The sequence below is a fragment of the Hippocampus bargibanti genome, linkage group LG01 (genome assembly GCF_051943395.1).
Source record: "Hippocampus bargibanti isolate YZ-2025 linkage group LG01, ASM5194339v1, whole genome shotgun sequence".
NCBI lineage: Eukaryota > Metazoa > Chordata > Actinopteri > Syngnathiformes > Syngnathidae > Hippocampus > Hippocampus bargibanti.
Genome location: NC_142734.1, coordinates 33,385,495 through 33,398,204, shown reverse-complemented (window position 1 = coordinate 33,398,204; position 12,710 = coordinate 33,385,495). Strand labels below are relative to the sequence as shown.

The 12,710-nt window shown below is 40.8% G+C and overlaps 1 protein-coding gene across 1 annotated transcript; it reads left to right on the top strand.

Annotated features, from left to right (window-relative positions):
* Window positions 1-7,694, top strand: spsb1 (splA/ryanodine receptor domain and SOCS box containing 1). Its single transcript, XM_089012275.1, has 3 exons — window positions 1-126; window positions 4,451-5,304; window positions 6,407-7,694. The coding sequence occupies exons 2-3, from the start codon at window positions 4,614-4,616 to the stop codon at window positions 6,532-6,534; spliced, it is 819 nt and encodes a 272-aa protein (XP_088868401.1). The 5' UTR covers window positions 1-126; window positions 4,451-4,613; the 3' UTR covers window positions 6,535-7,694.
* Window positions 7,695-12,710: the final 5,016 nt, after the last annotated feature.

The window sequence follows — 12,710 nt, the reverse complement described above, 5'->3', positions numbered from 1 at the left end:
AGAACGGGGAGGTCCTAACTAGCACAGCCGCAGCTGAGAGCACTTCATCACGTGACCCGGGATATGTTAGCTAGCAGCCGTCGTCACCTCACCTAATTCATGTCGTCCGGACTCCGATGGGCAAAGGTGAGTACGCCGACCCGGAAACAGCACCCTATCGCTAACCGCACACCGTAGTTTCCGTTTAGCTGTTTCTAAATGCAAGGGCTGTTAAAAAGAAAGAGGAAAAAAATAAACGCCTTTCATTTTTTTGCGGGTAGCGTTTATGGTATCTGTCCAAGTGTCTCGTTCTTTCATGTTGGATTCCGCTTTTCAACACACACCTGCTCGTGTCTACAACGTTTGTTTTATACGCTACAGTTTGGGTCGCAGCTCTTCATTTTCATAAACCCTTTCAATACAACTATCGCTTTGCTCGTTTTGTGGTGCGTTTCGTTAGATTTTCACGTAGGTGTCTTGTTTTTTTGCCCACAATTGAGGTCGAGACGGCCCAGTCGAAAGATTAGCTCACGCGTTGACTAGCATGACAAGGCGTAACGTGTTTACTGCGGCGAACGTTGTGCTACTGTCTCGTTTATTTAAGACATCAATACCCGGTAGTCACTAGACAAAGTGTTTCAGGACTGGTTACGAAATATTCAAACTCAAGTTTTCCCCTTCAAAGTGGGTCGAACGATCGATCACTCGATCCGGCTTGTCGTCAAAACACTAGCATGAATGGGAGACTTGGTGATGGACAAAATGAAGACTTGGGTGTTTCACATATAGCACACTTGACAATGAAGTTATACTTCACTTCAGCAAAAGGGTCATGTCTACACGGAAGGAAATACTATTGCGGGCAAAACAGTATTGCATTGGGTGTTGAGTGAAATACGGAATGAGTAACACACAAAACATTTTGAACAGTGTTTATGAATCACCTTTGAAAGTATGAGGTTAAAACTGTCAACATTGCAAAGGCGATCAAACCTGAGACTCTGACTTTTGTTTGAGATCCACTGTGAAGCCTCACTTCACTTGCCCTATAACGAGAGTTGTGGCAATACATCACATGCCTGCTCAAATTGCTATGAACATCTGACAATATCTGTCTGAAACAAATGCCACAGTTTTGAAGCAATCCTCAATGATGAAGGTTCTCCCTTTCAGATCAAAGCAGCTTTGATCTATGACAACAGCAACGTAGCGGGTCGTACGGGCATGGTTTTTGGCTAATCAGTGTGTTTCCCTTTTTTATTCAAATTTTGCAGTCATGAGCATAGCCATGTTGAGGCACAAACACTAGTAACAGTAACATCCCTCCCTTTGTATTCTCATGGCCTTGCCATATTTTGACATTTCGGCGACAATGGAAGCCACAAATTGTGCACGTGTGCGCACAGAATGCAGATTATTCATTGAATGTCAAGTATTTGAGTAACATTTTGTGTAAACTAATTCATGCGTGATCTCCAGGTACGACCCGAGCGCAACGTTCAAACAGGTAGACAGCCAAATTGACATACATTTGTATACGTATTATAAAACGAACAAGGTTAGTGACTGTTTTGTAACAACATCTCTCTGTTAGCAGTTCTCTTGTTAGAAGCTCAGCTTTGTATAAACGACATACTTGATTGCGCCATGAAATTGAACGCGGGAGGGGTGAGGGTTATATTGGCACTGTGTCCGTGCCATATAAAAATGGTTTCATGGTCTCGAGGCTTGGGGCACTTGTTTGTTGTTCACACTTTGTTTTGTTCCCGCTCGTAGAAGCACGCGACTGCTGCAAGCCTTGGTCGTACATTAACAAGATATTTTGTTTGGGTATTTTCATTAAAAACGTTTGTACGTTTTAAGACCAAGGTTTAATGATTTTGCGAAATAATCATGCCTTTTATTAGTTTTTTTTTTATCTATTCATCTCTCTCTGTCATATTACATATGATACAAACAAAGGCAAAAAATGAAAACAATAAAAGGCATTTTATCTTGACTAAAATTATGGGTCTAAATTTCCTAAATATTTCGACGAGTCGTCTCATCAGCGTCCAGCACAGCTAAATTTTGCTTCACGCTTGTGGTAGAATCTAACAATATTATCCTCCTCACAAAAGACGACAGCTTAAATTTATGTTGAACATATTTTCGCATGTACCACCAGGGTGACCCAACAAAAAACAGGCCCCAACTCTAATTACGTAGGCCCCGTTTCTTAATGTTTTGTCTGAATGAGATGAAACTTTGGTCATAACTAGTTTATTATATTCAAAACATCACATCAAAACACTAGACTCTTTTTTTTTTTCCATTCTACAGCATATGTTATCGATGGCCTCCATTTAGCTACGTGCATTTCTTAATGCGCAGCATGATGTTTCTTACAGACTGAATTTGTAATGGCTCTCATCTCTTCCCTGGTGACTTTCTTGAGTTCCGTGATGGTTCTGGGTTTCCCTGCGTAGGTTCTGTCCTTAAGATAGCTCCAAAGAAAAAAATCTGGGGGGCTTAGGTCCGGGCTATGGCGTCAACATCAGTCTTGACTCACTCGGCCTCCAAAGTTGTCTTTCAGCCAATCTCGAGACAGTTTTGAGGTGTGAGAACTTGCTCCGTCTTCCTGGAACCAGAACTTGCTCATCAGCGACGGGTAGATGGATCAATTCAGTCTGTAAGAACGTCATGGACAACTTGGTGCTGTGCCTCAATAAATGCACGGAGCTAAATGGAGGCCATTTAGAAAATCTGCTGTAGAACGGAGAAAAAAAGGCCGAAGATCCAAATGTTTTGATCACATTTTGTTGTTCCAAATTTCACTGTTTTCTATCCATTTTCTCACCATTTGACTTTTGCTTTTTTTTTTTTCACTTTTGTTTTTTTGTTTCAAGCTCTGTCGTCTCCCTTTCGTGTGTGTGTGTGTGTTTTCTCACTCTGTCATCTGCCTGTCTCTTTAATGTTTAACTCCCCCCCCACCCCCTCACTGCTGCGTTCGCCAAGGTAAAATTTTCATAAATGTAACGTTCGTAAGCCAAGGGGTTCGTAAACCGAGGTATCACTGGCGTATTCTGTAAAACTGATAGACATCACAAATATTGTATTAATCAACTATGGAGGAAAAACAAACTCTTTATAATGCAAGAATGAACCTTGATGCTGGTTCTGGAGTTGTAAAAGTTGCCGCACTGGTCTGCTTGACTTCATCAGAATTTCTCGTAATTGATGACTTGGAGTTTTTCAACCACAAATGAACATGTTTTAATCTTTGTGAATCCTGGACAAGCATTCGGTGAAAGATTGTTTACATTCAAATGCTGGCCACCCGCTGTTTTCTTTTTCATCCACTCCTGTTTTCCAATCATTGAGGAGACATGACCCACTTAAATGGTTGTTTACTCGCTTTAGAAGACGAGCTAAGGCCCTTCTCAATGAACTCTTGTCTACAATTCAATTAGAGGCCTTCCCAGTAGCACATTTCCCAATTGCACAGTGTGCTGCAGCGCCCAAAAATCATAAATCATGCCATTTTGGCAAGCCAAACCAGTCAAGCCTCGCAGACACTTAAAATATCATCAAAAAAAGTCTAACAAATAACTTGTACGGGGTTTATTTTTGATCAAGTTCGAGGCAACCCGTGTGTCCAATCGCATGCATGGCACATTTGTTTCAAGGAACATTTTGAGTGATTTTACAATGCTGGAATTTGCACATACACGTGTCACGCTGTTCAGCATCTGGTGAAAAGCAAAACTGAGATTTTGATCTATTATCAAACGCGTCTTGTGGCACTGAGAACCAAGAATTTGAAAACTACACTTCTAAATAATGTCACTTTTTTTAAATACAATACATATTGATTTATATAGCGCTGTAACAAAGCACTTAAGATGGACAACTATCCGAAATAGGAAATGAAGCAGTCACAAAGATAGTAGAAAGCACCAGGGAGTAAAGCCAAGATCACCATTTTGTAACAATTTTAATTGTAAACACCTCAACGCTTTCAGTGACCTGAAGTTGCCATTGAGCCATAATGCCTCGGTTTACAACCCCCCAAAAAAATTGGTTCTCGACAAAACTGAGTGCACCTGAATGCACCACTGGAGTCCCTTACGCTTCCTAATGTGTCTCATTGTGATCAATGCATTATTCTCGTGTAGTGTTCCATTGTGACCAGGCATGTTTCCCGATTAAAAAAAAAAAAAAGCAGACATTGATTACTGTATAATGGCAAATGTTTCAGTTTTCGACCAAATCAGTTTTCGAACAGGTTTCTGGAATGGATTATGGTTAAAAACTGAGGTTTGACTGTATATATTTTATCCAAATAGACCAAAGTTATAACAATGACCGAATTTACGAATGAATGGAAATCCACCTATCATAGTAAAGGCAAGGTAAAACATTCAGGATTTTTGAATGCACAGTATTGTAATGAACTTTTCAGTCTAAATTGCTTGTTGCCTCTTTCCAGGTGAGTTGTCCGAACCACATAGTGACCTTTGGAAACTCCAGACAAACCTGCTTCTTGGATTGCATGAAAACAGCAGTAGAGCAGACGTCAACGACTCCCCCAGTGGACATTGAGGACGGGGGAGGAGGAAGAAGACGAGGTCGCTGCCCTAAATATCCGTAGTATGGGCCAAAAAGTCCCCGGTGGTATTAAAACTATTGATATGAGAGATCCAGCGTTCAGCCCCCTGAAGCTGGAGTTACAAGCCTTGAATCATACCAAGCCTTCTCGACTGGACCTGTTGCTGGATATGCCGCCTGCCGGCGCGGACGTGCAGGTCCAGCATTCGTGGAACAACGACGACCGCTCGCTCAACATCTTTGTTAAGGACGATAACAAGCTGGTTTTCCACCGGCACCCCGTTGCGCAAAGCACGGACGCCATCCGCGGCCGCGTCGGCTATACACGGGGACTGCACGTGTGGGAAATCAGTTGGGCCATGCGTCAGAGGGGCACGCACGCCGTGGTGGGTGTGGCAACCAGCGACGCTCCGCTGCACTCGGTGGGCTACACGGCGCTGGTGGGGAGCAACGGCGAGTCTTGGGGTTGGGACTTGTGCAGGAGTAAACTGTACCATGACAGCAATCATTCTGGGAAAACGTACCCGTCCTTCCTCGAGCCGGATGACACCTTCATCATACCAGACTCCCTCTTAGTCGTTTTGGACATGGACGAAGGGACCCTGGGTTACATTGTGGATGGCCATTACCTGGGGGTGGCCTTCCGAGGACTGAAAGGCCGCAAGCTCTACCCGGTGGTGAGCGCCGTATGGGGACACTGTGAAATACGAATGCGGTACATAAACGGACTTGACCGTAAGTACAATCTGCTGACGTTTACATAGATTTGATTTGCTATGACTTTTATAAGAGCAAAGGAAGCATTTACATTGACGGTTCAAAGAGGGACACACGTCCACTCTTAGTGTCGAGAAAGAAACTGCAGGCTTATTACTCGTATTTGAATTCAATGCTGGGTTTTGGATGCTCGTGTTAAAGGACAACCGACGCCTACGGACAAGTTGTGTCTATAATTTGTAAAATTGCTTCAAATGACTTCTACTGAGCGTATTTTACAAAGATTCCACCGCATATAGCTATATTTTACGTTTTAAGACTGGCGCTGAATATTCAGGTAGTCTTGTTTTTGAGTTGTTGACGAGTCCTGACGGCACGGCACGGAAGGAACGCCCCTGACCGAGAAAGCGACACAATGCATTTTGCGGTACTTTGTTTGGTCTGAAAACTTCCTGTTGATCCGTGTTGATGGCGAAATTAGAAGGAAAACGCATCAATAACGCAATGGTGAATCCCTCTTTGACTTTCGCTGACAAAATTTCCAAGCTGAAAAATAAGAGGCAAGACGTATTGGCGTGACGTCACGACCTGGGGGCGGGACTTTCTGAAAATGCTCATTTTTTTGCAGATTTTGGACATTTTAAGTCATTTTTATTTTTATTTGTGTTTTGCATTTGACTAAAAATATCAGACTGCGTGTTTTTGGGTATTTTAGATGCCATAAAACATTTTTCTGATGTCAGTTCGGAAACAAAAAAATGGTGTCGGTTGTCCTTTAAACACATTCAAAAAATATTTGAAAGAAATTGGCACTTTTTATCGTGGAAAGTATTTGGGTCTTTGAGTTCAGTTTACAAAACATTTGAGTGACATTTTTTGTTGATTTTTGTCAGTGTATGATGTCATGTTAAAAGCTTCATACACTGTGTAGGCAACAATTGAATGTTAAGAGAAAGTCATGTCAGAAGTCTTGTAACAATGTTCTATCTATGTAGGGGTCTGCTTTCTTCCTATTCAACAAAATTAACTCTAATCGGAAGATTGCATTGAGATGACAGTGATTTATTTACTTTTTAAAATCATCACATTCTTGTCACTTTTTTCCCACCCCCCCCACCAGCTGAACCTCTGTCCCTGATGGACCTGTGTCGGCGCTCTGTGCGGGTGGCTCTGGGGAGAGAACGTCTGAATGAAATTCAAAGGCTACCCTTGCCGGCCTTTCTCAAGAACTACCTACTCTACCAATGACGACGCGTTCAAGTTGACTAGTGCGCTCCTCCCCTTTCTCTCTGGCTCATTTCTCCTCTTGTGCTTCTCTGGGATCTTCCTTTGGTCAAACTTGTTTGCCAACATTTCTGAAGTCTGTTGGAGAGACTTTGGCTCACTGATGTTTCAACAAGTATGCTTTTGTTGATAGTGGATGGACTCATTTTTCAGGTTCTTATGCTGTTTTAATGACTTCGCCAGTTCTACTCTTAAATTAAAAAGAAATCAGGAATCACTGAGCTCTATGCACATGCTGGTTGGAGGGGTATGCCTCGTCAAGCCAATTGCGGTCAGTATCTCATGAACTCGAGACTATATTGGTAATATTTTAATATTTTGACCACAATCAAATAAAATTCCACGGATGCGCACTGTTGCACAATGGCCACAAGATGGCAGCATTGAGGCGCTTCATGGAAACATGAGAATGACGAGCCCCCAGCTCATTGACTCCCCTGAGAATAAGCTATTTAAAGATGGTGGGAAGCTATTTTTTGTTTGTTTTAGAAAATATTTTTAAATAGAAGCTGGCTTTTCTCTTTGTAACTGAGCTGAGATGCTGACCACTACAGTAAGAGTAGCTACACTTTGACACGTAATTTCCTCCTCACGGTTAAGGCGTCGGACAGAACTAACTACATCAGCAGAAATCTTGTATGTCACTGTGATCATTCAAACATAGCATGCATCTGCAGCATGTTTCTTTTTGTGATTGTATGCCGGTAAGTCTTTTTTTTTTCTTGGTACCATCACAGCTTAGTGCACAAAGTTAAAAAAACAGCTCGTTGAGATGTATGAATGGAACCGGAACATATCAGGGCATGTGTTTTGCTAAGGGGAAAAGCAAATTTTGTTTTATACATCAACAAAACTATACGTTTACATCGCCGCGATCGACAAAGCAGAACGACAATCCACAAAGTCCTGTTCTATCATACAAGTAAAGTACCCCGCTGCCAACATTGTCAAACAAAAAAAAAAGATTACGATCATATCTGACCTGATTCCGGTGTTTCTAAACATGCATCTCCATGATTTTAAGTCAGCACTCCATGTGCCACAGCTGTCTTGACCTTGTTGCTTGCATTTTATTTTTACCTTGATGTAGATGTTTGTATCTATTAAAGATTATTTCTGGTTGATCCGTGCATTGTTTTGTGTTGGAGTATATGCGTGGCATCGAAATGTGAATTTCTTTTTTTTTATCCATTGAAATTCATTTTCGGCCTAAAACCCCAAAATTTTGGGTCAAAACCCAAATTGGACGAGAACAGTCGTTTGAAAACTGAGATTTGACTCTAGATGTTTGAGTGTACGCTAGCTGCCGCTGCTCACCCACAGAAAGACTTCTCCTGTGACAGTAAAGTGTCCTATAAATGAAATGTATTATTTCTCCATTTTCATGCTGTTCACAAGTGTATTGGAGCCTGTCACAGCAGTCTGTGTCGTAAGCGCGGTACACCCTGAAATGTTTGCCAGCAAATCGCAGGGGACACAGATGAACAACCATCCAGCCCATAATTTCATCTCGGAACAATTTTAGTATTCCATTAGCCAAACAAAGTACCGCAAAATGCATTGTGTCGCTTTCTCGGTCAGGGGCGTTCCTTCCGTGACATCACGTCAGGAATCGTCACCAACTCAAAAACAAGACTTCCTGAATATTCAGCGTGAGTCTTAAAAGGTAAAATATAGCTATATGCGGTGGAATCTTTGTAAAATACGCTCAGTAGAAGTCATTTGAAGTGATTTTACAAATTATGGACACAACTTGTCATGAGGCGTCGGTTGTTCTTTAAATGTATTATTATGATGATGTCATGTCAGGAAAGAGATGCCCATTTCACGGTAAATTCAAAGCATTGTCATCAAGTGGTAAGTATAGTTTTCTTGTGCCGGTCCCAAGCCTGGATAAATACAGAGGGTTGTGTCAAGAAGGGCATCCGACGTAAAAGCTTGACAAAAACAAACGCGTGACTCAAACCCCTGAAGATGGAGGACACTGATTCGCTGTGCCGACTCCTTGAAAGGAAAAGCCGAAAGAAAAAAAAGAAGTTCTTCGTGTTCGTAGAATTGAGTAATAAATTATTACTTGGCACGTTGCGTACTAAACCGTTTTATTGAATCGCTGCTCTGGACTCTTGGCATACAATGAAACAATCTCAGCCCATGAAAGAATTACTGGATGTGACGTAACGTACGCTGCTCCGGTTGCTCACCTGCAAAAAAAGAAAACAAAAACAAATCACAACAGATTTCTGCGGTGGCTGTGTTGCTTTGTGACAGTGACCCGGAATCGAATTCGTTCTCACGCTCCGTGACACATTTCTTTTTTTTTTAAACGAATCATTAAATTCCGGGGGACTGATTCGCTCTGGCGACCCCTTGAAGGGAAAAGCCGAAAGGAAAAGATTACATTCAGGGGGAACTTGATTTTAGCGTTTAGAAATGTGAAGAGGTTTGTATTGTTTCGGCATTCTTAAACATGTTTACAAAGCCTGAATTTATTCTCATATGGAGCGAAATTATACCATACATTTAGTTGCATGGCAATCTGGTGTGGAATCTATACCGGAGAGCCAAACTTCAAGTGTCCTCATTTTTGTAAAAAAGAAACACACGCTACAACCAAGTAAAGGAACATTTGGATGTCATTCCATCCATCTGTTTTTTTGTGTGGGTTGTTTGCGATGACGGGGCTCGAATGGTGATCGTTGAAAATGTGTGACGCATTACTACAATGTGGACCCTGGACTGTTGAACTGCCAAAGATGAAAATCAAGCAAAAAGGGAAGGAGGGAGGGTGCGGTGACGTGCAAAGCTTCAACAATTAGTGCGCATAGTTCCTAAACGTTTATTGAATGTTGTTGAGAGAAAAAGGTGATGCAACACAGAAGTAAACATAACCCTGTCCCAATTTTTGGAATGCGTTGCATCAACAAATTCTAAGTAAATGATTATTTTATAAAAACTACAAAGTTTGTCAGTTTGAACATTAAATATCCTGTCTTGGTTGTGTGTTCAGTTATATGTAAGTTGAACATGATATGCAAATCATTAAATTATGTTTTTAATTGTTTAAGACAATGTCCGCCCGCCATTGGAATTGCGTTCGTAGAAATTGTGTTTATGGGTAATACTGTGAGACGTAAAGGACAACCGACACCAGTTTTTTTGTTTCCTAACTGACATCAGAAAAACGTTTTATAGCATCTAAAATACCCAAAACACGCAGGCTGATATTTTAGTCAAATGCAAAACACTAATAAAAATGCCTTAAAGTGTCCCAAAACTACTTCAAAATGACCTCAAAAAGTTTCAGTTTCAGAAGGTCCCACCCCTTTGTTCGTGACGTCACGCCAGGACGTCTTGCCTTGTTTGAGAATCAAAACAATGGCTTCAGATTCGTAGAAGATGCTTTCTTGTTACTCATTCAGTTATGAATATGATTCAAATAGTTCGGAAGAGGAAAGCATAAATGTTTGCAATCGATTAAATTCGATTCGATTTCTCATTTTGAGGTGTCTGGACAAGATGGCGCCCAAGTTTCATTGGAAATGGGCTGATTTGTCTGCTGGGAATTTGTGTCAACTAGTATTATATAGTAGTCTTGGTGCAACACACGACGATTCACCATCGCGTTATTTATGTGTTTTACTTCTAATTTCGGCATCAACACGGATCAACACAAGGTTTTCAACCAAAACAAAGTACCCAAAATGCAATGTGTGTCGCTTTCTCAGTCAGGGGCGTTCCCTCCGTGACGTCACGTCAGGAACTATCACCGACTCGAAAACACGACTTCCTGAATATTCAGCGCGATTCTTAAAATGTAAAATATAGCTATATGCGGTGGAATCTTTGTAAAATACGCTCATTAGAAGTCACTTGAAGTGATTTTAAAAATTATGGACACAACTTGTCCGGAGGCGTCAGTTGTCCTTTAAATCACATTTGACTTGACAAAACCAAATTGACTCACAATGTCCAATCATGCTGCAATGAAACATCTTATGCGAAACAAAAATTATAAATTACATTTATTTGTATGTGCGTTGTGCTAAAGCAAAGTTATTAAACTCGCAGCCTCTGGGCTACCTGATGACAGTTTATGGAAAAACATAATTCCAACGTGAGAAGAAATGGACGGAAAATATATCTTGTCTGCTTGTAACCCTGCTCTAAAAAAATGCCAGTTGAAGTGGTGGAATGTTCGAGTTGTGCAAAGTTATTTGTCCCTTTTACTGTTGTTTCAGTTTCAGATAGTGAGCTTGAGTGAGTCGAATCCTTGTAGTGGTTTAATGTGTACATGAAGTTTATTAAGACTTACATTGAAACTAGATTGCACTTGATAACATGCAGAAATTAAATTAAGACGGAACAATGTATCATACATTGCACATTGAGCTGTGCATTTTATATTTGCTCAATTTGTGTCAGAAGCTCCAGTGTGAGTCACCAAACATAAAAAAAAAAAAAAAAAAAACGTATGCAAAATCATTGCTGAGAGTATTTTGTTTGCAAATATACACATGCTGATATAACCGGCTACATGTTGTTTGCAACTGATCTACTTGTTGTGCTATATTCGAAATTGTACTGTGTAACCTCACTCTTTATGGACCATGGAGCAGGACCTGTGTCACATGTCCATCTTAAGTCCAAACCATCAACATTCCTTGTTGTTGTTCTCCCAGGAGGAAAGATCATGTTGTTTTTCTTGCTCTATTATCTTCTGTTATTTCCCGTTCTTATCACAGCTAGATGAGGCTCACTAAACATCTAGGTGGTCAACACTGGGACATGCTATTGGAGCACAAGATGACATATTGTACAAATGAAAGAGCAAAATAATATATGGGCACGCCTGCGTATAAGGTGCGCCTGTGAAAAGGCGCATGGTCATCTTTTGAAGAAAATCAAGGCTTTTGGATGCACCTTATACACCGGAAAATACAATAGAATGCATACCTGTCAACCTGTTTTGCCGTACAAAGTATGTTTATTATGCATTTTAAGACGTGTACGACGTACAAGAAAATCTGTACGGAAAAATGCACAATTTTCAATTATGGGTACCATCCGGTGTGAACGGGATTGTGAATGGTGGCTTCCATCGTCATTAATTGTGTACAGTGAGACCTCAACTTACAAACACCTTAACTTCCAAACTTTTCGTCTTACAAACGTCAAATTTATGAAAATTAAACCTTATAATAAGCACTATTTTCATAATACACACCCACCACGGCTGGCGGAGTGATCTTCGGCGGAAGCACACGACCGAACAGCACCAGAGGTTAAGTTACCAACAGTCCTTATGGAAGGTGACTCTCCTTCCATAAGCCATCAACGACCATCAAAAAGGTAAATAAAACTTTATTTTACAGCACAGTTTATTTCTTTAATTACAGTCCTCATGTAATGCGCCTCTTTCCAAACAGCAATTCCCTTTGACCTTCGACCTCCAACGCCATTCCATCAAGCCATAAATGACTATCACAAAAAAATAAAGTGACTTTATGATACAATGCAGTGTATTTCTTTCATTACAATACAATAGCACATTTATTATACATAGAATAAGGTATGTTGTGTGTAGTTTTAAGGCTTATTTAGTTGAAAAGTATATTTTATGGAAACCCGGGAACGGATTATTCCCATTTTAATGGTTTCCTATAGGATTTTTTTTTTCGAGATACACACTTTTCGCCTTACACACTTTGTCTGGGAACCAATTAAGTTCGTAAGTTGAGGTCTCACTGTATTTATAAAATGTCCTATACCCCCTGCCAGTTTGTAATAGTAATCATTCTGATTAATATTGCGTTTGTGCAATATACATGAAGCAAAGTCTGGAGTAAAAGTAAACATTCATAGTCAAGTCTAATACAAAACGAAACCTCTGCAAATATTCTGTAGACAAAAAGATATTCAATATCTCCGCTAACAGCCATTATATGAACCATCCGCTGTATCAAATCGACAACAGTTTCAATACGAGTGACCTCGTGCTGCCTTTGTCACTCCGTTCGTAGCAACACTAAAGCGAGACTTTGAAAAGCTTACAGACGAGGTGCCCCGAGCACGTGTGGCTGCGTCATAGACAACGCCCTCATCCGGCCCACTGACGCGTCGCGGGTGACGCCTCCTCAATT